Source organism: Carcharhinus amblyrhynchos, chromosome 31, assembly GCF_965287045.1.
Source record: "Carcharhinus amblyrhynchos chromosome 31, sCarAmb.v2.hapA, whole genome shotgun sequence".
Taxonomy (NCBI): Eukaryota; Metazoa; Chordata; class Chondrichthyes; order Carcharhiniformes; family Carcharhinidae; genus Carcharhinus; species Carcharhinus amblyrhynchos.
The window spans coordinates 16,654,546-16,679,662 of NC_137354.1; the positions used below are offsets into that span (position 1 = coordinate 16,654,546).

Below are 25,117 nucleotides of genomic sequence, written 5' to 3' on the forward strand. Positions count from 1 at the left end.
GGCCCGGCAAGTCACTCAGTCACCCGTTCTGAACAGCAAGGAACAGGCAGTCCAGGTTGGCCTTGACAGTGATACCCACTTCCCGAGAATAAAATAAAGTGGGGCGGGGAAGGGAGTCCAGTATATTATCAGCTACAGCAGGAATTTTGCCTTGCGTTTGGTGATGTTCTTTCAGAGCATCGGAAGAATGTATTATATTGAGAATTCTCAGACCTTAGTACAGAATGTTTTTCATTCAATAGCAGTGCAGCGCTTTCTCGCGTTTGCTCCTCTTCTATGGAGACAAAGGAAGGCTCCACCTTTCAGTCAATTTCGCTCGCAAGTAAGACCTAGCCCTGGGAGAAGGCTTGGGAGAGCTGAAACATTAATATTTCAATGAGTGAATGGGAGGACATCTGTTCTGCTTCGTGTTGCGATCTGCAGTTTGCTAAAGTTGAAACTCCACCAGATTTGTTTTGTGCTTGTATAGCTTTGTAAGTAATATTCTGTGATCCCACAAGACAGTTGGCAGGTGCGTGGATGATATAAAGTGAGAAAACAAGCCCTCGCATGTCTTAGGATAGTGCACCAGGCCCACTAAAAGGATTGTTCTTTGTTCTTTTAACGTGGATTGACAGACTTTTCAGGACCTACAGGTTCATACCCTTCAGGATTGGTCATTGGCACAGTGGTTAGCACTGCTGACTCACAGCACCAGGGACCTGGGTTTAAGCAGCCTTGGGTCACTGTCTGTGTGGAGTCTGCACATTCTCCCCGTATCTACATGGGTTTCCTCAGGGGGCTCTGGTTTCCCCCCACACTCCAAAGATGTGTGGTTAGGTTGATTGGCCATAAAATTGACCCTAGTGTCAGGGGGATTGGCAGGGTAAATATGTAGGGTTAGGGCAATAGGGCCTGGGTGAGATTGTGGCCACTGCAGACACAATGGATCAAATGGATCTTCCACTGTAGAGATTTCATGAGAATGCTATGCTCTATGAGAACATGCAGTTGATTCTTGGGTGATATCTTAATCCTTGCATCTCAGAGGGTGGTGGACTGCACAGCTGAGCCAAGAAAATGGCCTAGGAGTTTGTATCCAGTCCCCCCGCCCCCCCATTCTTGCCCTTTCCTTGTCTGTTGTTAGAACTTACTAGGATAGGCCAAATGGCCTGTCTCTGCATTGTAAGGATTCTGTGATTCTACTGCTAACCTCGGCCAAAATCTCCATCGTGCATTGCGTTGTTACATACTGATCTGAATTAATGCTGATTAAGCAGGCAGAGGTATTCCAATTGATGACTGTGATTTAAGTGCTTTGGCATTAAGTTGTCTGATCGATTTATGGGCGGCACAGTGGTCAGCAGTGCTGCCTTACAGCCTCACAGTGCCAGTGACCCAGGTTCGATTCCCGACTTGGGTCACTGTCTGTGTGGAGTTTGCACGTTCTCCTCGTGTCGTTGTGGGCTTTCTCCGGGTGCTCCAGTTTCCTCCCACAGTCCAAAGATGTGCAGGTTAGGCTAAATTGCCCCTTAGTGTTGGGGGACTAGCTAGGGTAATTGCGTGGGGATCGGGCCTGGGTGGGATTGTGGTCGGTGCATGCTCGATGGGCGGCTTCCTTCTGCACTATAGGATTCTATGATTTTATGAAGTTTGTATTTTTGGTTGATTTGAAAGGCACGAATCATACAGATTATTTGTCACTGAGCATCCAGAAGCTCAGTAAAAAGTCTGACAACACCAGGTTTTAGTCCAACCGATTTATTTGGTAATAGACTCACAAGCTTTCGGGGTTAGTCCCTTCGTCAGGTGTTGTCAGACTTTTTACTGTGTTTACGCCAGTCCAACGCCGGCATACCCACATCCAGAAGCTCCCAGCATTGACACTTAATCCTGAATTTGTGTTGCTCGTCTTCTGACTGTCAGTTTGCAGCTAATGTTAATATTCTGTAACATTTTGAAGCGAAGGACCTATTTCTTGTCTACAATTGAATGGGTAAGTTAAAGTAAACTTTTAGTTAAGGAATCTTTTGTGCAATAAATCTCCAAGTAACAGGGCTCCTGTAACGAGCTCTGTAAAGGGAACTGACTCTGAAACTTTTATTGCAGGTCCTGTTCTGTCGCTTAACTGAGGAACAACGTGAGGTCTACCAAAACTTTATAGATTCCAAGGAAGTCTATCAGATTCTCAACAGAGAAATGCAGGTCAGGCGCTGCTGCTTTATATATATTCAGTAAGGAAGCTTGCTGGGGCGGGCAGGGGTTAAGAATAGTGAGCTTCCCCCTTTGTCTACTGCGGAGGCAACGACAGGCTCTTTAACTTCAACACGAATCCATGAGTGCTTACAGAGGATAACAAATGGAGCTTCAAGTGTTTGATAAATAATTAAGGAACTCCATTCAGTGTGGTGACGTACAAGGTGCTTATTATCAGTACTCGACACATGTGTAGTCCAAACACACCTACTCGCACAATCCAGGGTTGTGTACAGAGGCCTCTTGCGCACAAGATCTTATGTCCTTACGTAGATGCATTACTGTTTGGATAGCGTTTTGAAACAAACAATCAAGACATTGACTAGTCTCTTCTTTTTCCCCTTCACATCCCCCCCCGAACCACCCACCTAAATGTAGGTGTTCTCTGGCCTGATCGCTCTCAGAAAGATCTGCAACCACCCCGACCTGTTTTCTGGTGGCCCTAAGATCCTGAAGGGGGTACCTGACGAGCAGTTGACCGAGGAGGAGCACTTTGGCTATTGGAAGCGTTCTGGGAAGATGATAGTCGTTGATGCCTTGCTGAAGCTGTGGCACAAACAAGGGCATCGCGTGCTGCTTTTCTCTCAATCCCGACAGGTTAGCACCGAGACACTAAGATGTGTTTACAATTATTATAACAAGAAGTCTCACAACACCAGATTAAAGTCCAACAGGTTTATTTGGAATCACGAGCTTCACGTGAGTCACCTGATTGAAGAAGCAGCGCTCCGAAAGCTTGTGATTCCAGATAAACCTGTTGGACTTTAACCTGGTGTTGTGAAACTTCTTACTGTGCCCACCCCAATCCAATGCCGGCATTTCCACATCATTACAATTATACAATGCAGAACAAACTCACTTATCAACACTCTTTGCTGCCAAGCAAAAGCAAGATTGCACACGTTTATCACACTGATTGTTTTGATTCCTATTTCAAAATCTAACCCCTCTCTGTATTTGTTTCCCAGTAATAATTGGAGTTAATCCTTTCCCCCACCTTTTGGTTCTGAGTTGGACAAACTGCATCTTTTGTGCATCCTTTGAAATAATGCAGTCACATTTGATATGTCAGGATTTGAGGTATTTTAAACATTAACTGGAGACCTTGCACATGTAGCAGTGTAAGAGTTGACAGAGTGCCAGAAAATGTTGTTTAAAATGAGCTTTGGCACGTTTTCAGCTGTGATTTAACTGATCAATGTTCAGATTTTTGTCATTTCATTTGGGTTTAGAACAAAGGCAGGTTTAAAATTAAAAACAATCTTGTTGCGTATTTACATTTCTGTGCCATTACAGAGTATTGTTGGATCTGTATCTGTTTTACAAATAACGGATTTGTATTCTGCTCTATGATGTAGATCGAAGCATAGAAACTAGAAGCAGGAGTAGGCCATTTGGCCCTTTGAACATGCTGCAGCATTTATTTTTAATCATGGCTGATTAGAATGATCAGGGTGGCACTGCTGCCTCACAGCTTCAAGGACCCATGTTCGATTCCTGACTTGGGTGATTGTCTATGCGAGATTTTGGACGTTCTCCCCGTGTCTGTGTGGATTTCCTCCAGGTGCTCTGGTTTCTTCTAGTACAAAGATGTGCGGGTTAGGTTATTTGGGCATGCTAAATTAACCCTTAGTGTCCCAGAATGTGATAGGTTAGAGGGATTAGCAGGGTAATTTAAGCAGGGAAAGGGCCTGAGTGGGATTGTTGTCAGTACAGAATCGATGGACCAAATGGCCGCCTCCTTGCTGTAGGATTTCTATGTTTGAATTCAATATCCTGATTCTCCCCTTCCTGTTCATATCTCTTGATCTCGTTACCTAAATGTAATTTTTTCTTGAAATCAGACAATGTTTTGGACTCAACTACTTTCTGTGATAGTGCATTCCACACATTCGCCACCCTCTGGGTGAAGAAATTTTTCCTCACCTCAATTCTAAAAGGTTTACCCCTTATCCTCAAACTCTGATTCCTAGTTCTGGAATTTCTCACCATTGGGAGCATTCTTTCTGAATCTACCCTATCTAACCCTGTTAGAATTTTATAAGTTTCTATGAGACCCCCTTTCACTCTTCTAAACTTCAATGAATATAATCCTTACCAATTCAGTCTCTCCTCTTATGGCAGACTTGCCATCCCAGGAATCAGCCTGGTAAACCTTCGCTTCACTCCTTCTATAGCAAGGACATCCTTCCTCAGAGAAGGACACCAAAACTGCACACAATACTCCAAGTGTGGCCTTGCCAATGCCTATTCAATATATATTCCTATTCCTGCACTCAAATCCTCTTGCAATGATGGCAAACTTAGAGCAGAAACTATGTTTAAAAATAAGTGTAAAATTAATTTTGAATTGCTTTTGAGGAAATGGGTAGATGCATAAAGATATACCTGCACAAACCAGATAAACATACTTACCTCCTTTATTTCCCAGATGTTGGACATCTTGGAGGTGTTTGTACGAAATCTAGGCTATTCTTATTTGAAAATGGATGGAACAACTACAGTTGGCTCTAGACAGACACTTATTTCCAGATACAATGAGGTAAACACTTCAAAGAAATAAATCCTCATGCTTACCCCTCTGCTGCATCAATGCATTTATTTTGTTAATACATGTCGAGCTTAAATTTGCCTCTTTTGATGAGGAAGCATTTCTTAAGAACAAAAGCTCTGTTCTTGTGTTATAGAATTCCTCGATATTTGTCTTCCTCCTCACGACTCGAGTTGGCGGCTTGGGAGTTAACTTGACAGGAGCGAACCGAGTTATTATCTACGACCCTGACTGGAACCCGAGCACTGACACGCAGGTGGGCCCTTTTCACTTTGTGTCAATGCAGGCGGCGTTGAATTGTTGCAGCGCTTTCATCTCTCCTCTGTACTCAAACACAACGCCACATACCTGCATGCGCTTTTGGGGCAGTTACTAAGCAATTATGTCCATTCGTAAGTGCGAGCTTAGCGTGTTGCGTTGAGAGCAGCTGAAATCTGCAATCTGTGCCTTTTATTACCTCATGTACTCTGGTGGCAGCGCCGGTTTAAATTGTTCTGGTTGGGACGGAGAATGTGATAGATTTCGTGCCTGGGAAATCGCGGTACATATTGAAATAATCTGAGCCGCTTTGAAATGTCTGACCCAACGCTGACATTAAACAGCACACTTTGCACTGGCGTTAAGGGTATTCTGAAATAAAGTGTTGCCTACAAATTTGGCTGATTCACATGTGGTTGGGTGCATGCAGTATGGTTGTTCAGCTGTCAGCAATTACAGTGAGTGTAAAGTGTGTAGAAAACTTAATTAAAAACTGCTGGGATTCTAGCAATATGACTGCTTTGTGCAGGTGGGGCTGTAACAAATTTTTACTAAACTATAATGTGACTAAACCTTTGCCCTACTTGTAGAGAGTTTCCCTGCAATAAAGGCTCATCATTTTGGCAATAAAAAAAATGTATAACTTGGAACTGTAGCTGCTTCAAGAAACGAATTGCGCTTGCACTTCTGACATTTGATTTCTGAAGTGCTGCGCTCAGTGGCAGCGAAACCGGGCGGATAATAATCACCAAATGCTCCTCCTTTTAGGCCAGAGAACGTGCCTGGAGGATAGGCCAAAAGAAACAAGTTACCGTATACAGGTTACTGACGGCCGGATCGATTGAAGAGAAAATCTACCACAGGTCTGCCCAGAACTGCGAATGCCTTTGTTCTGTCGTGTTAAACTTTGTAAATTTTTGGAGCGTTTTTTTGCCAACATTGTACATTAGCCCAGGATCTATTTTGTTTTACTTTTAATGGTTTAGCAAGCAGTAACATTTTAATTTCACACTGGATGACCACTAAGACATTGACTCTCAAATTCCCCCTCCCGAGTACTCTCCAGCTATAAGTGCAATTGTGTTTTTCTGCATTCATCCATGTAGAAAAATATAAAAGCGGAACACAAACAGAAATATGAATTCAAGCGAAATGAGAAAATGCTGAGAGTGTTGAGCAGATAATTCTGTTCTAAAAGAGAAGAGCAGATTAATATCTCAGTTGGGATCCCTACAAACAATCTGAATACGCGTGAGATGTTGTAGGCTGAGGATTGGAACTTTTCACCTTTTGAAACCCTCTGTTGGGTTCACAGAATCATAATCTCTGGGTGCGCAGTCGTTAGCACTGCTGCCTTGCAGCGCCAAGGGCTGAAGTTCGATTCCAGCCTTAGGTCACTGTCTGTTTGCACATTGTCTGCGTGGATTTCCTCCCGATGATCCGGTTTCCACCCATCATCCAAAGATTGGCCGTGCTAAATTACCCCTTCGTGTCAGGGGGTTGCAGGGTTACTGGGAGAGTGCCTGGGTGGGATTGTTGCCAGCACAAATTCAGTGGGCTGAATGGCCTCCCCTTGCACTGTAGGGATTCGATGATTCTATAGGTTACATGAGTTCAACCTCAGAAGAATAGCCCCTGTTATGACAGTCTTAGTCTTAGTTTCTCATTTCTAATATCAGCCATGCTATTGCTGAGTGACAACAATTAATACTGAACTAGAATCATAGAACCCCAACAGTGCAGGAGGAGGCCATTCAGCGCATTGAGCCTGCACCGACCACAGTTCCACCCAGGCCCTATCCCAAAACTCCATGCATTTACCCTAGCTAGTTACCCTGACACTAGGAGACAATTTAGCGTGGCCGGTCCACCTAATCTGCATATCTTTTGGACTGTGGGAGGAAACCGGAACACCTGGAGGAAACCCACGCAGACACGGGGAGAACATGCAGACTCCACGCAGACAGTGATCCAAGCCAGAAATCGAACCTGAGTCCTTGGCAGCAGTGCGAACTATTGGAGTGGTTTTAATTTAGGTCCACAAGCAACTAAATTAAGTTTGGTTTAACACTTTCAATTTATCACCATTAAAAACAACAGGAAGCAAAAATTTTCTTTTTGATTTAAACCCACATCTGAAAGATGAGGGGCCAGTGTCTTTACCCCCCACTGCTATTCCCCTTTCACTGAGGTTTTGATTGAGGATCCCATGTGAAACATTAATCCTGTCTTACTCTTTGAGGTACCAGCTGTACAAGTCCAGTATTTCTGTTTTCCGGCAGCCACCCAGCATTGTTTGCACACTGCAGTTTGATTCTTTTCCTGTAATGTAAACCAAAATTAAGCAGAAAAGCTTTGTTCTTGTTTAAATCAATGAGAAATGAACCATGGAGTAACGTTGCATCGTATATACTGATGGTGCTATTGTAGTGATTTGTTTTCACATAGTCCACTATTAACAAGTTTGTCCTATTTACATGACACTTCTCAGTAGAACTTTTTTTCTGTATTTATTTTGCGGATGTAAGCCCAACTGGTTGGGCCAGGTTTTATTTTCTGTCCCGAACCAAATGAGAGTCAGTCACATTGCTGTGGCTCTGGAGTCACATGTAGGCCAGGCCAGACCAGGTAAGGATGGCAGATTTCCTTCCCTGAAGGACACTAGGTGGAGTAGCATAGTGGCACACTGGTTAGCACTGCTGCCTCACAGCGCCAGGGACCCAGGTTTGATTCCCGTCTGTGCGGAGTCTCCGCATTCTCCCCGTGTCTGCGTGGGTTTCCTCAGAGTGCGCCAGTTTGCTGCAACAGTCCAAAAGATGTGCTGGTTAGGTGCGTTGGCAATGCTAAATTCCCCTCAGTGTACCCAAACAAGCACTGAAGTGTGGCGACTAGAGGTTTTCACAGTAACTTCATTGCAATGTTAATGCAAGCATACTTGTGACACTAATAACTAAGCTAAATAAACCAAACTAGTGAACCAAATGGGTTTTACGATAGTTGATAATGGGCTTTTTGGCTAAGATCAAGTGTATATCTGTTCTTATCAGTTTAATAGTGGGCTTTCAATCCCATATTTTAATTAAATTCAAATTTCACTACCTGCAGTGGTGAGATTTGAGCCCTGGTCCCCAGATCTTGCTCTGCATTACTGGTCCAGTGATAATACCATTGCCTCCTGCTGCTTCTCACCCTATACACTGACAGACATGACCTGGGCGCCGCTGTGCCCCGCCACCAAGTGTCCTTCAGGGAAGGAAGTCTGCTGTCATTACCTGGTTTGGCCTACATGTGACTCCAGATCCACAGCAATGTGGTTGACTCTCAAACTGCCACCCATATCCTTCCTGTCCCCTCCCCTGAACACACACGATTTAAAGCATCATGTTTGTCGAGGAGGCGATATTAAATTGATGGTGGATGACTGCTTTTTGTGAGCACCATGGGAAAATTGAGACTTCCTGCATGTAATTGTTTAGTAATATTCTACACATTTAACCACTTTTGTCAGAGATTAATATATTAGCGTTGGTACATGAAACAGTTTTGGAATGTAATAAATTTACAGTTGGGTAAGGTTCACGAGCTGTGGAAAGATTATGTGATTACATTTAAAATGCAGGTTAGTTCTGGAGTTATACGGTTCTGAAGGTAACTAAGGAAGCATATAATTTTTTCTATTGCTAAATTTGTTAGAGGAAGTTGTGAATCTTTTCATATGTAGTTCTTTTAAATGAATTATGTAATTCTCACTTCAATATAGGCAAATTTTCAAACAGTTCTTGACTAATCGAATATTGAAAGACCCAAAGCAGAGACGATTCTTCAAATCAAACGATCTCACTGAGCTTTTCACGTTGAGCAGCCCAGATGGCTCACAGGGAACAGAAACAAGTGCGATCTTTGCAGGTATTATCTTGTTTGAAGTTAACAAAAGAACAAGTCCAGTACATTATGAAATAGAGTGCCAGGGTTGTAATTCACCGCACTTCGTACGTCTCATCTTATTTCTTTTGGCACAGTGGTTAGCACTGCTGCCTCACAGTGCCAGGGACCCAGGTTCGATTCCCAGCTTGGGCAAAGTATGCTCATTCTCCCCATGTCTACATGGGTTTCCTCCGGATGCTCTGGTTCCTTCCACAGTCCGAAAGAAATACTGGCTGGGTGCATTGGCCGTGTTAAATTCTCCTTCAGTGTATCTGAACTGGCACAGGAGTGTGACAACTAGGGGATTTTTCACAGTAACTTCATTGTAGTTATTGTAAGCCTACTTGTGACACTAATAAATAAACTTAAAAATGAGATGTATGTGCTTGATTAATCCACATGGACAATTAAAGAATGAAAGACTTTGCACTGAAATAGTGTTCTTCTTAACCTCAGGATGTCCCAAAGCACTTGAGCAAAATAGTGCTTTTGAAGCACAGTCCCGTGGCAACCTGTTTGTGAATTGTAAGCTCCTACAAGCCAAAATGTGATGATGGCCAGATCAACATCTTGTTAAGGGATAAATATTGGCCTGGAAGCTAATCCTCTGCTCTTCTTCAGATAGCAGTATGGGATCTTTTATGCCCACTTTGGAGGGCAGAAGGAGCTTGGATTTGACGTGTTTTCTGAAAGTCGGTATTTAAAATAAAGTTTGTTTATTAGTCACAAGGAAGCTAATAACAACACTGCGACAAAGTTACTGTGAAAATCCCGTTGTCGCCGCACTCCAGCACCCGTTCAGGTACACTGAGGGGCAATTCAGTATGGCCAATGCATCAAATCAACAGGTCTTTTGGACTGTGGGAGGAAACTGAAACACGGAGGAAAGCCATGGGGAGAACGTGCAAACTTCGCAGACAGTGACCCAAGTTGGGAATCAAAACTGGGTCCCTGGTGCTGTGAGGCAGCAGGGCTAACCACCATGCCACTGTGCTGCCCATGACAGTCAGTGCTGCACTGGAATGTCTTGTCTACATTTTGTGCTCTGTATTTTGGAGTGGGACTCACACCATTGCCTTCTGATTCAAAAGGCAAGAGTGCTAATGCCAAGACACTTGTTAATTTTCCCCAACAGATGCTAGGTGATGCGCGAATTGCAGAGGTGGGCAATTGAAGGGAACTAAACAGCCTGGGTGACCCCAGCAGCCAGTATTAGATGGCATGAACGGTTGGCGGGATTATCATAGATTTGCTCAGTTAAAACGAACTTGTAATTAAATTGTGCTCTTCGTGGTCTCCAAATGTCCCAAATCATTTTCCAGCAAATGATGCCGGAGTTGAGGGGGTTGAGCTATGAGGAGACGCTGAATAAACTAGGCTTGTACTCGTTAGAGTTTAGAAGAATGAGGGGAGATCTCATTGAGACGTATAAGATGATGAATGGGATGGATAGGATAGAGGTGGAGAGACTCTTCCCGCTCAGAAAGGACAGTAGGACTAGGGGGCACAGCCTCAAGATAAAGGGGGGGTGGTTTAGAACGGAGTTGAGGAGGAACTTCTTCACTCAAAGGGTGGTGAATCTCTGGAATTCTCTGCCCGTTGAGGTGGTGGAGGCTGCCTTGCTAAATATTTTTAAGACGCGGGTTGATGGGTTTTTGATAAGCGAGGGGATTAAGGGTTATGGGGAGAGGGCGGGAATGTGGAACTGAGCCACAACAGATCAGCCATGATCTTATTGAATGGCGGGGCAGGCTCGAAGGGCTAGATGGCCTACTCCTGCTCCTATTTCTTATGTTCTTATGATTAGTTATGAAAAATTTCATTTTTATTCATTCATGGGGACACAAATCCCCGTGCCTCGTGTTTTTTTTTGCTTTGTGGTCTCATCACCTCCTAAAGGGTTTATTTTCCCCAAGTCCTCACTTCTGAAAAGCCAACAACTGAAAGTAAAAGAGGCAGACAGTGTACCAGCAATGGCTTATTTATTCATTTTTTCACTCATTCATGGCACATGGGCATCGCTGGCTGGCCAGCATTTATTGCCCATCCCTAGTTGCCTTTGGAGGGCAATTGAGAGTCAACCACATTGCTGTGGCTCTGGAGTCACGCGTAGGCCAGACCAGGTAAGGATGGCAGATTCCTTCCCTAAAGAGACATTAGTGAACTGATGAATTTTTGCAACAATCGACAATGATCATCAGTAGATTCTTAATTCCAGATATTTTTTATTGAATTCAAATTCCACCATCTGGCATGGTGGGATTCGAACCCGGGTCCCCAGAACATTAGCTGAGTTTCTCAAATTTTTTTTTTAAACCACTGGGCTGTCGCCTCCCTGCCATGTAGTCAGATAGATTTGTACTAGTGTAAATCTCATATTGTAATATTTTGTTTAATAGGCTGTTCATTAATTGCAGTGAATATGTTTGTTCTCGGTTAGGCACAGGTTCAGATGTTCAGGTGCCTGCCATTCACCGAAAGAAAAAGGGGAATATCTCTAGCTCACGGCAGAGGAATGTCTCGCCATCAGATCAGGATGCCAGCAAGCCTGTCAAATTACCACCCAATTTCTCTTTCCAGTGTTACTCGGCAAAAAAGCAGCTAGGAAGACTCTCTATTAATCCACAGAATGAAGTGAAAGAGAACAGTGATTTTGGCAGTGGTGAAACGCGGGTAAAACAAGAAGTGAGAGACGCTGAATTTGCAGTGAGCTCAGACACAGAATGTCGTGGCTTGAATGTTACCTCTGACGGTGGCCAGCCTGCCAATCCTGTGCATCAAGAAACTGACAGTTATTCCAATAACGCAGAACTTAAAACCTCTACATCCATCGATAAAACTGGACTCTCTGATTGTGACCAGAGACTAGGACAAACCGTCCTGGATGAGGAGAGCAAACAGTCTACCCTGAACTCAGAAACGTCGCAGGGTACAGCCCTGGTTGAAACTGGCGAGGGTCGTAAACCTCATCATAAACACCGGTCTAAAACGAAACATCAAACGACTGGGGACGAGCAGAGCGAAGTCTCTTCAGCCCACAGACACAACGAGAAGCACAAACGAAGAAAACACAAGCGCAACAAGGATGCGTACTTTGAAGGCGAGCGAATTCCTCACTTGGTAAAGAGGCAGAAATTTAAAAGGGGGGATCATGAGGAAGACCAAAAGGAGAAGGAGGTCTGCAGGCAGAGTGATGATTATGTGCTGGAAAAGCTCTTCAGAAAATCCGGTAACTGATCATATATTTATGTGCATGTATTTACATGTAGATGATTTTTGGTATTATAATTTTTTAAAATTACAGTTTGGTGTTAAGATTTCCATTACATGATAGCATTGTGTGGTGGCACAGTGGGTAGCACTGCTGCCTCACAGTGCAAGAGACCCGGGTTCGATTCCAGGCTTGAGGCACTATGTGTGGAGTCTGCAGGTTCTCCCCGTATCTGCGTGGGTTTCCTCCCACAGTTAGAAAGATGTGCATCGGAGCATGTTGACTAGAGATTTTCACAGTAACTTCATTGCAGTGTTAATGTAAGCCTACTTGTGACTAATAAATAAACTAGCTTATAAAAAGTACTTTGTGTCATATGTTTAAAATAGCTTAGGTGTGCTGACTTTAGATAAGTTGGTAAGCTGCTTCTCATTCTGGTTAGCTTTTACCAATATGGGAGAGCAAATTATAGTGCGTTATTATGAATCTTTATATGTTCTGGGACATGGGCGTCACTGGCTGGGCCAGCATTTGTTGCCCATCCCTAGTTCCCCGTGAACTGATTGGCTTGCTAGGCCATTTCAGAGTTGATGGTGGATGATTTGTATTACATAGCACCTTCACTCCATCATTATTTTTATTATTATAACATTTAACTTCACATATTAGAAGTTGATATTAATAAAATCATGGAAATTATAGAATCCCTACATTGCAGGAGGAGGCCATTCGACCCATTGAGCTGCACCGACTACAACCCTGCCAGGCCCTAGCCCCATATCCTATGCATTTACTCTGCTAATCCCCCTGACTCTTAAGCATTTCAGCATGGCCACTCAACCTTTAATGTTTTATTAAGAGCCTAAAAAATGTCATAGTTAGCAGAAGGCAATCCAGTTTAATTCACAACGTAAAGTTCAGTAGGCAGTTAGGAAGGCAAGTACAATGTTAGCATTCATTTCTAGGGGGCTGGAATACAAGAGCAGCGATGTCCTGCTGAGGCTGTATAAAGCTGTGGTCAGACTCCCATTTGGAATATTGTGAGCAGTTTTGGGTCTCATATCTAAGGAAGGATGTGCTGGCCTTGGAGGGGGATCTGGAAGAGGTTCACAAGAACCCAGGAACGAAGGGTTTGTCATTTGAAGAGTCTGGGTCTATATTCAATGGCATTTAGAAGGATGAGGGGGGGATCTAAAAACTTACAGAATATTGAGAGGACCAGGTAGAGTAGACGTGAAGAGGATGTTTCCACTAATGGGAGAGACTAGAACTAGAGGGCACAACTTCAGAGTGAAGGGGTGTTCCTTTAAAACTGAGATGAGGAGAGATTTCTTCAGCCAGAGGGTGGTAAATCTGTGGAACTCATTGCCACAGAGGGCCATGGAGGCCAGGTCACTGAGTGTCTTGAAGACAGGTTCTTGATCAATAAGGGGATCAGGAGTTACAGGGAGAAGACAGGGGAATGGGGATAGAATCGTATCAGCCATGATTGAATGGTGGAGCAGGCCAAATGGCCTAATTCTGCTCCAATATCTTATGGTCTAAATGTTGATATCCATGGTGGAAATGACACTTGATTTGGTTTTATTTTCTGATTCATGAAGGAATCCACAGCGTGATGAAGCACGATGTCATAATGGATTCATCCAACCCCGATTATGTATTAGTTGAAGCAGAGGCTAATCGAGTTGCTCAGGACGCTTTGAAAGCACTGAAGGCCTCGAGGCAGCGTTGCCTGGGTGTATCTGGTGCACCATCCAGAATCAGCGGCAGTCAGCTGTCAGGAACGTCAGCCACCGTAAAGTACGATATGAGCTGGAGCATTGTTTTTGCAATGGAAGTTATTTAACTGTTGCTTTCGTTGAATTTGATTTTGTGATTAAAAAGGAATTGTTCGCAGAAGGTTGCGTCACTGGAAATGTCCAAGATTTATTTATTGTCTACCCAGGGAACGTGATGGTCGGTCTTCGCGAAAGTAGCTCAGTACAACTCGGTGACTGCTTAGAGCAGTTAGAAAGTTAGCCACACCCGTGGAAACCAGAAGGGAAAAGGGCAACAGATTTCCTTAATTGAAAGGCAAAAATGAACCTTTTTTTATTAGCAATTTTCCAGCGATTCAAAATCATAATGGCCGCTTACTGATCCCTGTTTAACTTACGAACTACATTTTCTTCTATTCTGCACAGTAAGATCGCAGAAACGATATATTAAATCTGTAATTAATGTCAACAAACAGCACTTTGAAGGTTTCAAATGCTGAAACATTGCTTATCCATCAACTTTTCTATCTTTGTTGCAGAGTGGCACAGTAGTTAGCACTATCTACCTCGCAGCGTCAGGAACCCAGGTTCCATTCTTGGCTTGAGTCATTGTCTGTGCGAAGTCTGCATGTTGTCCCCATGTCTGCATGGGTTTCCTTCAGGTGCTCCGGTTTCTTCCCATGTGCTGGTTAGGGTGCATTGGCCGAGCTAAATTCTACCCCAGCACGCTGGAGTGTGGCGATTAGGGGATTTTCACAGTAACTTCATTGCAGTGTTAATGTAAACCTACTTATGACACTAATAAAAAAACTTCAAAGGACATTAGTGAACCAGATGGGTTTTTTCAATAATGGTTTCATGGTCACCAGTAGATTCCTCATTCCAGATATTTTTTATTGAATTTAAATTCCACCGTTGAGTAACACTGGATCGTATGTTAGATGGTACTATTGCAGAGATTCGTTTTCACATAGTCCACTATTAACAAGTTTGTCCTATTTACATGATGCTTCTCAGTAGAACTTTCTTTGTATTCATTTTGCGGATGTAAGCCTAACTTGCTGGACCAGGTTTTACTGTCCATCCCTAACCATTTGAGAGTCAACCACATTGCCACCGCTGCCTTGGTGGGATTGAAACCTGGATCCCCAGAACATTAGTTGAGTTTCTAGATTAATAATTTAGCAATAAAACCACTAGACCATCACCTCTGCTGTGAAACTTTTCACAAAGGTCTCTATAGTTGAAAGTTGCTGAATAGAACTGTTAAGATATTGAAAATTAAGATTTTGAAACATAGGACAAACTGAAATATTGTATCTAACCAACTTTTCTGCCCTACTTCTGTATAAGTACCCTGATTTATAGCTGTTTGTCTAAACCACGTAGACAGATAATCTGGGTTTTCTTCGCTAATTCAGATGGATCACAAAAAGCTCGTGTGCAGCCCATGTCGTTTCTCTGCAAATCCCAAAGGAAAAAGGGGTTCATTGTTCAATTTCAAAATAATTCTGACAGTTAACCATGTTCTTGCGGCCCAGTTTTGGCTTGTGGGAAGTGCCAATATATGCTGACTTTTGTGTTAAGCAAGAGTAAATGTCTAACCAAAATTATAACGGGCTTCTTGGAGAAAATGAGACTTAACCGATAAGTCAGTTCTTTCATGGAGAGAACTTATTGAGTCAGGTCCCTTGTTCTACGAACCCACTTTGGGAAGTATCCTTCCATGTCTTGAAGCAACTACATAACAAACAGTGAGGTCCTTGACTCCAGTCCCACCTTCCAGGTACTATGAGATCATCTGACCAAAAAAGCTTGCATTTGTTAAATTGATATTCTTGGGAAAATAAAGCAGAGTTTTCCGAGGTCAGGCTGTCTCAGAGCAGTTGTTGGGTTTGTTTGATATTCGCTCTGGTGAGTTCGATACACATTAAACCCATCCTATGAATTAAGAAAAATGTATTTTCGTAACGAGAGTGAGTGACGCGAGTTCGATTGAGTTTTGTGTGTCATCTGATTCTCCTCGGTTACCTATTTCCTCCTTTATTTCAGTCCCTGTTTGATTAAGTTGATTGGCCTTACTGCATTTAAAGCCCAACGTAATGTTTCTGCGTAAACAGTATCTACGTGAATTGAAAAAGTAATGTGATGGATTCAAGGGAAAACGAGTAACATGCATTACAACTTTGAAAAAATGTTAAGCGTTGGTTCAAAATCTTAACACCGTTTTCTCACGTGAACTTTATCTCTTGTCCTAGGCCAAGATTCGGCCAGAAGAAAAACCCACTGCTTCCAGCAAGCAACCCTTCATCCAAACCCACTCCTGAAAAATGCAAGGTAGAGTTGACATGGTTTTGACTAATTGCCTAACTAATATGGAATAATAGAATGCTTGCAGGTTATTACCAGGATGCTAATTATTTGCAGATTGAGGTAACGTAAAACTCCAGTAATTTGTAACAATCACGTTAACCATTGTTCATTGTCCCACTGTGCAATTGATGGTTATTGTTAGGACTTGAGGAGCCACCCTCTGTGAATGGCTATCACGGAGTATTCAGGGATTTTATTGACATTGGGTTCCAAGTAACACATGAAACTGAATTTGTAAAATTAACATAGAAAAATGTCACGGCCCAGGTTAAAAAAGATCACAAATGAAACACTGTTAAGGTAGCATAATAAAAAAACAAAAGAAACACTTCCGTTATCTTCCCCTACTTTTTCCTGAAGGTTCTGTTGACAGCCAGAGGAAAGGGACAAAGTTTACAAGATTAGAAGCTTTCCCTTTCTGGACTAACAATATTGGTCAGACTTCGGTTGTCAGCTACATGACAAAGGATGGAGAAAGCTTGTTTGTTGGAAAGGGAATGGAATATTATAGTAGGGTTGTTTCACTATAGTTGTAAATGTAAAGTCGCCATAATCCCAATTGACCATAGGCTGGTGGTGATTTAACCTGAGGATCACCACACCTCAAGCGAGGGGCAAAGTTGAGAAGACGGGGCCTTCATGAATAACCTCGGCCAGTAAGAAATTAAACACACGCTGTTGATTGTTAGGGGTAAGTTTTTCACTCAGAGGGTGGTGAGTGAATGGAATCGGCTGCCGTCAGTGGTGGTGGAGGCGAACTCGCTGGGGTCTTTTAAAAGACTTCTGGATGAGTATATGGGGTTTAATGAGATTGAGGGTTATAGATAGGTCTGTAGGTTGGTAGGTGATGTGGTCGGCGCAACTTGTGGGCCGAAGGGCCTGTTTGTGCTGTAGTGTTCTATGTTCTATGTTCTATGTTCTATGTCACTTGCATCAGGAACCAGCTATCTGAGCTAACCAACCTCCTTTGTACAGGGCATTCTATGGTTGTAACAGCATGTTGGTGAAACCATATCTAGAGTACTGTGAACAGTTTTGGTCTCCTTATTTAAGAAAGGATATAAATGCAGTAGGAGCAGCTCTGAGAAGGTTCACTAGACTGATACTTGGAATGAGAAGGTTAGCCTGTGAGGCGAGATTGGACAGGCTGAGCCTGTATCATAGAATCCCTACAGTGCAGGAGACCATTCAGCCCATCGAGTCTGCACCAACACTCTGACAGAGTATTGTACACAGGCTCTTCCCACCTCACCCTATCCCCGTAACCTGACACATTTATCCCACCTATCCCCCTGACTACACATCTTGGGACTGTGGGAGAAAACTGGATCACCCAGAGGAAACCCACACAGACATGGGGAGAACGTGCAAACTCCATACAGACAGTGACCCAAGGCCGGAACTGAACCCAAATCACTGGGGCTGTGAGGCAGCAGTGCTAACCACTGTGCCGCTCCTTTGGGAGTTTAGAAGATTGAACTGATCTTACTGAAAAATGCAAGATCCTGAGGGTAGAAAGGATTTGGTAGAGACCAGGCTAATGGGTGCAGTTTAAAAACAAGAGAGACGAGAATTTTTGTTTTCAGAAGGCTATTACTCCTTGGAACTTTCTTCCTCAGGGAGTGGCGGAGCCACTGTCGTTGAATATTTTTACGGTAGGGGTAGACAGTTTCTTGACTAAGAAGGGAGTCAAAGGTTCTCAGGGGTGCGCGGAATGCTGTGTTGAGGTCACAGTCAGATCAGTCGTATCTTATTGAATAGCGGGACGGTCTGCAAGAGCCAAGTGGCTCACTCCCGTTCTAATTTGTATGTTCATATGAAAGCAAATTAACCCCCAAGGCACTGACAAGTGAGGCTGTTTGTCCTGTTTGGAATTATGTTTGAAACATCACATTTTACCCATCATCAGAATCACTTGCACCTCAAAAAAAACATTATCCTGATCCTCCTCCTTCAGATTTCACTTCTTCTCTTGGCCTCTATTCCTTCAGCATTTTTTTGTGCCTTTTTAGTTATCAAATGTGGTTGTATAAATGTATAATGTTACTAGTGTTGGACCCGACAAGCTTTAAATTTGTGTTTGGAAAGCATTGATGATTGAACTGTGGGCTAAACTTGACTGGTACACTGAGAGGAACAGAAGCACCTCGGTTCAGATCAGTCGAAGGTGGTAGGCATTCTGTGTTGGTGCAGAGCGTGTATTGAAGTGTTCAGTCAGAATGTGGCTTCCATCAAATGGGTGTTAAAATGGGTGGATAGGTAGTACTTGTACCACATTTCATAGACGTAGAATGACCACAGTGCAGAAGGAGGTCATTCAGCCCATTGAGTTTGCACCGGCAACAATCCCACCCAGGCCCTGTCCCCGTAACCCCACATATTTACCCTGCTAATCCCTCTAATCAATGCATCCCAGGACACTAAGGGCCAATTTAGCATGGCCAATGCACCTAACCCGCGCATCTTCGGACTGTGGGAGGAAACCGGAGCACTTGGAGGAAACCCATGCAGACACTGGGAGAATGTGCAGACTCCACACAGACAGTGACCCAAGCTGGGAATTGAACTCGGGTGTCTGGAGCTGTGAAGCAGCAGTGCTAACCACTGCCGTCCAGTACTGCAACCTTTTTTGTGTCTTTTGTGACCAGTGTATTAAGTGCTCAGTTGTATTCAGCAATGCTGCTAAGTGGTATGGGAGCAAACCTATCGAGCTCGTAATCTAAGCTAGACGGTTTGTGTAGTAAGAGATACCTGAGCCAACCTTGGTTCAGACAAGAAGCGCGCTGACCTATCCGCACATTAGTAGCCTTCCCCAAGCGGTGTTGGCCCACTTAAAATTCTGATTTAGTTATTAGAAACAGAATATTTATGTAAAGTGACCACATTATGTTTTCCTGTGTTATATTGCAAAATGTACTGCACTGCACAGCACTGAGTGTTGGATGCTGTGCCTACATTTTACCATGCTTATAAATCAAGTTATGAGAGTTGTACCTTTACTACTACTATGATGGCACGGTGGCATAGTGATTAGCACAGTGCCAGGGACCAGGGTTCAATTCCAGCCTTGGTCGACTGTGTGGAGTTTGCACATTCCCCCCACCGTGCCTGCATGGGTTTCCTCCGGGTGCTCCAGTTTCCTCCCACAATCCAAAGATGTGTAGGTTAGATGGATTGGCCGTGTTAAATATGCGGACTTACAGGGATAGGGCCGGGGTTGGCTCTGAGTGAGATACTCTTTCAGTGCAGACTCGGTGGACTGAATGACCTTTCTGCACTGTAGAGATCCCGTGGTACTATAGATAGAATATTTTTTGGATAACTTTAGAATAAAGTCTTGCATGAGTCACTAGCATCAACTTAATGTTTTATGTGAGAAATTTGACTCAAAGAATCATAGAATCTATAGCGCAGAACACATTTGGCACATCGACAACAATCCCTGCCAGGACCCATCCTTATAGCCCCAAGTATTTACCCTCCTAATCCCCCGATACTTAAGGGGCAATTTAGCATGGCCAATCAACCTAACCTGCACGTCTTTCGATTGTGGGAGGGAACTGGAGCACCCAGAGGAAACCCCCACAGACATGAGGAGAATGTGCAAACTCCTCACAGACAGGGACCCAAGGCTGGATTGAACACAGATCCCTGGTGCTGTGAGGCAGCAGTGCTAACCACTGTGCCACTCATCCCCTTAATGTTTATAATTGTTGCTGCAAGGATTGAGGAAGATTTAACTGATGTTATCTTAACTTGTACATTTTTACACAACATCGTATCTTTACTGGTAGTAGGCTGTGAATCGTTTGAATAAAATCCACTTTTTTTTTTGCACATAGGATGCTGCCGTCACGGAAAAGGACAAAGTTGCCAGATCTCACTTCAGTGGTGTTGCGACGGAAGAGGAGGCGAGTCATACGCTTCCATCCTCTTGCTCGCTGCTGGCCAAAATGCGGGCGAGGAATCACCTGACTTTGTTCCAGAGGCTTGAAGATGACGAGAGTGCCGAGCCCGCCGCGGCAGTGGCGGCGGCGCCCCCTCCTGTCCCGACCGAGCACGACGACCTGCTGGTGGAAATGCGGAACTTCATCGCGTTCCAGGCTAGCAGCGATGGGCAAGCCACGACCACCGAGATACTGCAAGAGTTTCAGCCCAAGCTGTCAACTGCGCAGACGGTTATTTTCCGGGAACTCCTCCGGAACTTGTGCACATTCCACAGAAACGCATCTGGGGACGGAATCTGGACACTGAAACCAGACTTTCGGTGAACGTTCCGGGTGCTTCTGCCGAACCGTGAGAGCAGTGTGACTGAGCGCTGTGTTTAATTGCTGCCGCCGAGTGCAATAATTGAAGTGTGAAATGTTGAATTATCCATGACCGCACAAAAATGAAACTTGAAAAGAAAAAACAGATTTCAATTTGCTCCCGTGCTAGTCTTGGGAATCCTTAATTAGCGTAAGCCAATTAACTAATAATTAGTATATAATTCAACTGTAAATAATAAGAACTAGATTCATTCATACAGACAGACATCCTAAATAAATCTTTTTTTTATTTTGTTAAAAATGTCTTCCTTACGTTGAACTGATTTCCAGGGAGTGGGTGAATGTCATCATGGGCTGGCATGGTGGCATATTGTTTAGCGCTGCTGCCTCACAGCGCCAAGGACCCAGGTTCAGTTCTGGCCTTGGGTGACTGTGTAGAGTTTGCACGTTCTCCCTGTATCTGCGTAGGTTTCCGCTGGGTGTTCCAGTTTCCTCCCAAAGATGTGCGGATTAGGTTGATTGATCATGATAAATTGCCTCTTAGCGTTGGGGGGATTAGGGGGAGTAAACGTGGGGTTACGGGGATGAGGCCTGGGTGGGATTGTGGTCGGTGCAGACGGGATGGGCCAAATGGTTTCATTCTGCACTGTAGGGTTCTATGAGAACATCTATTCAAATTATAGACTTTAACATGGGCATTGGACCTTCCAATAGAAATAACACTTCTGGAATTTCTACAGTGCAGGAGGCGGCCATTCAGCCCATCAAGTCTGCACTGACCACACTCCCACATAGGCCCTATTCCTGCAACCCCACAGATTTGCCCCGTTAATTCCCCCTGACACTAATGTCAATTTAGCATAGCCTATCAACTTAACCTGGACTATGGGAAGAAACTGGCGTACACAGAAGAAACCCACGCAGACTCGGGGAGAATGTATAAAGTCCACACAGACAATGACCCAAAGCTGGAATTGAACCTGGGGCCCTGGCACAGTAAGACAGCAGTACTAACCAAACAGTGCACTTGTTTGTATGCTATAGATAAATCTAACTTAAGGCAGTAAGATTTAATGTGATGTCAGTAGGCATCTACCTCTACTTCATGGAGGTCTTGTGTTGCTAAATATGCTTTCAACTGCTTGATACTGTTTTTGTTTTCCCCCACAGTTCAAGCAGTCATTGTATGAAAAGTCCAAATCCCCAATGTTATGCTAGTCTGAAACCAAAAGAAAAAGATGTTGGATAATCTCGGCAGGTCTGGCAGCATTTGTATGGGGAGGAAAGAGCGAATGTTTCTAGTCCAGATGACCCTCTATCAAAACTAAAAGGCATAGAAAGTGGGAGATATTTACACTCCAGGGTGAGGGGATAAAAGATGAGTCAAAGCCACAAAAACAAGGGAAAGGCTGCTAATGGCAGCCCATAGAGAGAATAGAAGGTGCGAATGACCAAACGGCAGAGATGCTGAAACCAGAGGGTAAACTGTGACAGATGAAGGCCGGGGAGGGGGGGGAGGCGGTGGATGAAGGAGAAGGGTAAAATTAAGCAAAGAGGAGAAAGGGGGGGGGGGATAAAATAGGGGAAAGAGTTGGGGGGGGTAAGAAAAATAAAAGACAATAAAGAAATAAAGGTAGGGAATAATTAAAAATTAAATAAAATGAAAACAAAGGGGTCGAGGTGGGGTAGAACAAATGGTCAGAACTTGTTGAATTGGATGTTGTGACCGGAAGTCTATTAATGTGTCCTGCTGAGATTTTCCAGCATTTTCTCTTTCGAGTTCAGATTCCAGCACCGGCAGTAATTTGCTTTTATGCTATTCTGAGTTCACAGGGCAAGGGAAGCAAGAATTTGAATTTATGTAGCACTCCATCATATCCTCAGGACATTTGACAGTGCTCTTCAGCCAGTGGATTACTTTTTGAAGTGCACTCAACTTTCAAGTAAAGAAGTGCAAAACCATGAATTAAAAATAAATAAATAAATAAAAATAAAAAGCCAAGCTATGCATAAAGAAGATCCCACCAACATCACATGAACCAATGACCAGATAATTTGTTTGTGATGGTGTTGGGCAAACACTGGGAGAAGTTTCTGTGCTTCTCTGAATGGTATTTTGGGATCTTTTGCACCTATTTGATTGGTGCGTGGGTGTAATGTCTCAATGCCTTTGATAGTACAACAATTCCTCAGTACTGAGCCAAGAGCTCCTAGGGAAGTTCAAGCCACAACCTGCTGATTAAAAGAACAGTGTGAGTAACTGAGCCACCTAGTTCAGAATATTCTATACTTCTGGTGTCAGAAAACATTTAGTTAAAATGCAAAATACATTCAGAATAAAAGCCTATATTAAATGTTCACTGTATTCCGTTCCTTCAGACAGTAACAAGTCTCCCAACACCAGGTTAAGTCTAACAGGTTTATTTGGAATCACGAGCTTTCGGAGCATTGCTCCTTCACTAGGTGAACGGAGAGGTTGATTTCACAAACACGGCATATATGGACAAAGACTAAATTGCAACATAATACCCCCAACATTTGGTCTGAGTTTCAAAATCCTACGAATTGTCGATTATCTTGTCTTTGTCTACATATGGGCGGCAGAGTGGCACAGTGGTTAGCCTTATAGCACCAGGGACCTGGGTTCGATTCCTGGCTTGGGTCACTGTCTATGCAGAATCTGCACATTCTCCCTGTGTCTGGGTTTCCTCCAGGTGCTCTGGTTTCTTCCCACAGTCCAAAAGATGTGCTGGTTAGGTGGATTGGCCATGCTAAACTCCCCCCTCAGTGTACCCGAACAGGCGCCGGAGCGTGGCAAGTAGGGGATTTTCACAGTAACTTCATCGCAGTGTCAATGTAAGCCGACTTGTGACACTTATTTTAAAATAAACTTTTTAAAAAATGCCGTGTTTGTGAAACCTACCTCTCCACTCTTCAGGTGAAGGGGCAGCGCTCTGAAAGCTTGTGACTCCAAATAAACGCGTTGGACTTTAACCTGGTGTTGTGAGACTTCTGACTGTGCCCACCCCAATCCAACGCCAACATCTCCACCTCGTTGCTACCTTCAGACAGTGTCATCAAAGATGATCTCTTAAGCTTTCTTTTCACTTTTTGATGGGTCTAATGTATCTTTATAACATGCTGTTCCGATGTTGAACAGGACTTTTTAACACCTCACCTATTGAATGAGGATTTGAATAAGTGACTTCTTTCTTGATGACAACAATGAAACCTCATGCTGTACTTGTACTCTAGTCTCAGTTGCTTTATGAGTTTAGTTCTCCTTCCCTATGGTTATTTTAATGATGCAGTGTGGAACAATTAAGAGGCAGCTCATACAGATTATTGAGCATTAAACACCTTGCATTCATCAAAATTTCCATTGTAGATTTAACTTCTTTCAAACTTGTTGTTTATCTCTTGCAGTGTGCGCTGCTGTGCAGTTAACTTAATCCTCCCTTCCGTACCGAGAACCCATGAGTTGTTTTATCCCTTGTGTTTAAAATCATAGTACAAATCATAATCTACTCCAGTGACGTAAATAATGTCCGTGAACACTATCTTGGAGAGAGGGAAGAAGGCAAAATCTCTCGTCCATGATTTTGGTGAAAGAGTAGGATGCAATATAAATTAAAATTTATTTATTAGTCACAAGTAGGCTTACATTCACACTGAAATGAAGTCACTGTGAAAATCCCTTAGTCGCCACACTTCGCCTGTTCGGGTACACTCAGAGAGAATTTAGCATGGACGATGCACTGAACCAGCACGTCTTTCAGACTGTGGGAGGAAACTCAGCAGACACAGGGAGAACTTGCAGACTCCACACTGACAGTGACCCAAGCTGGGAATCAAACATGGGTCCGTGACGCTGTGAGGCAGCAGTGCTAGCATTGTGCCACCATGCCACCTAGAATATGGACTACCTTGTTTTATAATTACAAACCTTTTTCATAAATTTTCAACAGGTGTTTTCCCCAGGTTGCCTCCAGTCGCATTCAGTGAATGTTGACTGCAGCTTCTGATATTTATTACTGTATAAAAGTGCTAGAATCATTGTGCAGTTTTCCACAGGAGTTCCTGAAATTGCAGAGAAGTCTCTACAAAAGCTTTTGATCCGTGGTACGTTTTTGACAGGCCAATACAACACCAGCACAGTGGGTTAGCACTGCTGCCTCTCAGCGCCAGGGACCCAGATTCAATTCCTGGCTTGAGTCACTGTGTGTGTGGAGCTTGCACATTTTCCCCTTGTGTACATGGGTTTCCTCCGTTGCTCTGGTTTTGTCCCACAGTCTGAAAGATGTGCTGGTTATGGTGTATTGGCCGTGCTAAATTCTCCCTCAGTGTACCCGAATAGACACTGGAATGTGGTGACTAGGGGATTTTCGCAGTAACGTCATTGCAGTGTTAATGTAAGTCTACTTGTGGCAAATAAATAAATTAACTTTAAACAACTTGGTGCCCAATTACAGAACATACCAGAATCAAAGGAGAGGTTGTAATTTGACCACTGTTCATAATAAGTCTGTCGGCTGCT

The 25,117-nt window shown here is 43.6% G+C and overlaps 1 protein-coding gene across 2 annotated transcripts in view; it reads left to right on the plus strand.

Annotated features, from left to right (window-relative positions):
- ercc6 (excision repair cross-complementation group 6) overlaps positions 1-21,112 on the plus strand; it is a 56,053-nt gene extending 34,941 nt beyond the window's left edge. The window contains exons 11-20 of one of the 2 annotated variants that reach the window (XM_080215718.1): positions 2,089-2,184; positions 2,614-2,832; positions 4,667-4,777; positions 4,923-5,042; positions 5,813-5,907; positions 8,805-8,950; positions 11,409-12,197; positions 13,784-13,982; positions 16,198-16,276; positions 20,155-21,112. In XM_080215718.1, the coding sequence (XP_080071844.1) occupies positions 2,089-2,184; positions 2,614-2,832; positions 4,667-4,777; positions 4,923-5,042; positions 5,813-5,907; positions 8,805-8,950; positions 11,409-12,197; positions 13,784-13,982; positions 16,198-16,276; positions 20,155-20,583 (2,283 nt within the window). In that variant the 3' untranslated portion in view covers positions 20,584-21,112. The remainder of the gene's footprint in view (positions 1-2,088; positions 2,185-2,613; positions 2,833-4,666; positions 4,778-4,922; positions 5,043-5,812; positions 5,908-8,804; positions 8,951-11,408; positions 12,198-13,783; positions 13,983-16,197; positions 16,277-20,154) is intronic. The other variant, XM_080215719.1, reaches the window with a different exon arrangement.
- Positions 21,113-25,117: the final 4,005 nt, after the last annotated feature.